General features: G+C 39.2%; 1 protein-coding gene across 1 annotated transcript in view; it reads left to right on the forward strand.

Annotated features, from left to right (window-relative positions):
* Positions 1 to 2,041, forward strand: part of aspa (aspartoacylase) — a 12,540-nt gene extending 10,499 nt beyond the window's left edge. The window contains exons 5-6 of the mRNA XM_032534216.1: positions 606 to 715; positions 1,251 to 2,041. Of these exons, the coding sequence (XP_032390107.1) occupies positions 606 to 715; positions 1,251 to 1,442 (302 nt within the window). The 3' untranslated portion in view covers positions 1,443 to 2,041. The remainder of the gene's footprint in view (positions 1 to 605; positions 716 to 1,250) is intronic.
* Positions 2,042 to 2,678: the final 637 nt, after the last annotated feature.

Genomic DNA, 2,678 nt, shown 5'->3' on the forward strand with positions numbered 1-2,678 from the left:
CATAAATTCCAAAAATAACTGTAAACGTTAAGTTAATAAGTTAGTGTTACGTAGTGTTAAACGTCAAAAAAGTGACATACATTGAAAAAAAGCGTCAACTAAAGGGTTGTTTTTAAATTTGGACGGGAAGACAACACAAGGGTTAATGGAACTATACAGTATATGAGATTAACCCTTGTGTTGTTTTCCAGTCAGAGTTTTTAGTCATATATAAACATTTTATTGGTATTGCACAGTTATGAAATTAAATGATTAAATATTAAATATTGCACAGCAATGAAATTACACAGGATTTGAGTCTGAGGTTTCTAGCCAGGGGGAAACCTTAATTCCTCTTATAAATCAGTTGAATCTGAATTAAATTCTTATCTGGGATCACAGCGGAAAGGAGTTTAGTAGTATTAGTTCTAGTCTTTCTCTTTGTTGTTTTTAGCCAACTTATATCCAGATTCAGATTGCCTTTTGTTGTTTTTGGTACAAAATTGTGCATTTTTACACATTATTAAGACACACATTCCATCACTGTCCTCCTTTTTTTGGAAAACCTGATTTTCCAGGATGCTTACAGTATTGGGGCTGTTGTTTTCTGTGGTTTTTTTGCTCAGGCATGGAGTTCCCTCCCTGCACAGTGGAAGCTTTCCGGGTCTTGGAGAGGATCGACTACCCCAGGGATGCCAATGGAAACATCGTCGCCATGGTGCACCCCAATCTGCAGGTAAAAATGTGAACAGTCGGGCACCCGGGTAGCTCAGTTGGTCGTGGGTTCGACTCCAACCTGTGGCCGTTTGCTGCATGTCGTTCGTCCTCTCTTTCCCTTTCATGTCTTCAGCTGTCCTGTCAAAATAAAAGCCTAAAAAAAAAAAAAATTTAAAGATGATTTTTTTTTTGGGCTATTCCAACTTTAATTTTTGACAGGAAGGCGAAAAAAACAGGAAGTTGTCACAGGTCAGATTTGAACCCTGAACCTCTGCATCATAACCCTCTTGGTATGTGTGTTCCTGCTCTACCACTGAGCCAACTTGGCCACACCCTGAAAACTAATTTTAAAAATAATCTTAAATAAAGGTTGAATAGTCTGAATTACGGCTGGCTTCACCGCCCATATTTCTGACGTACTGAACCTGTAAACATGAGTTATTATGAAAGAGGAAATGAGAGCTCTTGGGTGAACGTGAGCATATATTATTTTGGTTTGAGCAACGTACTGGAGTTACTCTCCCCCCCCCCGTGGTTATTGCTTGTTGTTTCAGGACTGTGACTGGGAGCCGCTGAACCCCGGTGACCCCATGTTCCAAACGTTCGATGGAAAGACCATCCGCTACCACGGCCCGGGCACCGTCTATCCCACGTTTATTAACGAGGCAGCCTATTATGAAAAACAACAGGCGTTCGTAACCACCAGGCGAGAAGCCTTGGTAGCGAGCGCCATCCGAAAAGTATGAAAGCTGCTCGCTAAGGCTAACAGCGATCACTATTATGTGTTAAAAAAAAAAAAATCTGTGTATAGATTTTGCACTTTGTTCTGTTAGCACATGACAGATTTTCCTCACATAATGCTAGATACCATCTTTTACACCTTTTTTTGATTTCATTTTCTATGCATTTACTATCAGAAAATCTATTAACTATGCAAAGAACATTTTTTTTGGAGGTTTTGCAATGAGTCACTGTGAAAGTCTTTGATGTGAAGACTGATATATTGCTGTGGTAAGTATTTATAATACTTTTATTTTAAAAAAAAATAATTAAGTTTTATAATATTAAAGGCCAGGCCTAATCATTGATGGCTTATGAATCATTATACATCACTCTTTAAGTTTCCAACTACTGCTCAGGACGGCCATTTTGGATCATAACCTACAACTTTTTTGTGTGTTGTTCGTCTTCTTGAACATATATTTGTTACGTCCGTGGGAGGGTGTGTGTGTGTGGCCTTTGATACTACCTACTGTACCCGTGACTCCAGTGGTTGCATCTGTGGTGCTGTCCTATTGTTGCCTTAATAGAGATTACAGTTTAAAAAAAAAAAAAAAAAAAAAAAGCACAACAAATATGGAGTGGAATTTGTGGATTATATGTTGGGTAAGAAGATATTATTTTGATAAGAAATGGTATATGTTCTGTTCTTCTAAACACATGGGATGCAATTTGAAACGTGTTTTATAATAATATATTTGTGTCTATTTTGATATAATTCTACCGTATGTTTGGTTTTAAGTGATGTATATGAAATCACATGTACTTTCTTACCATTCGTACGTCCTTGTTGTGTCAAAGTGCATCGCTGTGGTCTTATTGTAATTCATCTTTCAATTAGCCATATTTTGTAGCACCTTATATATGATTAGTACGTTCGCTGTCATGAAGTCCTGTGGAAATTATCCAATCAATAAATATCGTACTATGGAATACTGTGCTATTTTATTGTTAGTAGCTGTGTCGTTTGACTCGTTGTGCTTGTTTTGTGATGTAAAAAAAATGAAACTAAGGGGTGGCAGTAGCTCAGTCCGTAGGGATTTGGTTTGGGAACCGGAAGGTCGCCGGTTCAAGTCCCCCGTACGGACCAAAGTATGATGGTGGACTGGTAGCTGGAGAAGTGCCACACTGTCAAGGCGCTCTTGAGCAAGGCACCGGACCCCCAACTGCTCGGGGCACCCTTCCATGCCCCCCCCCCCCCC

The sequence above is a fragment of the Etheostoma spectabile genome, chromosome 13, assembly GCF_008692095.1.
Source record: "Etheostoma spectabile isolate EspeVRDwgs_2016 chromosome 13, UIUC_Espe_1.0, whole genome shotgun sequence".
Classification (NCBI taxonomy): domain Eukaryota; kingdom Metazoa; phylum Chordata; class Actinopteri; order Perciformes; family Percidae; genus Etheostoma; species Etheostoma spectabile.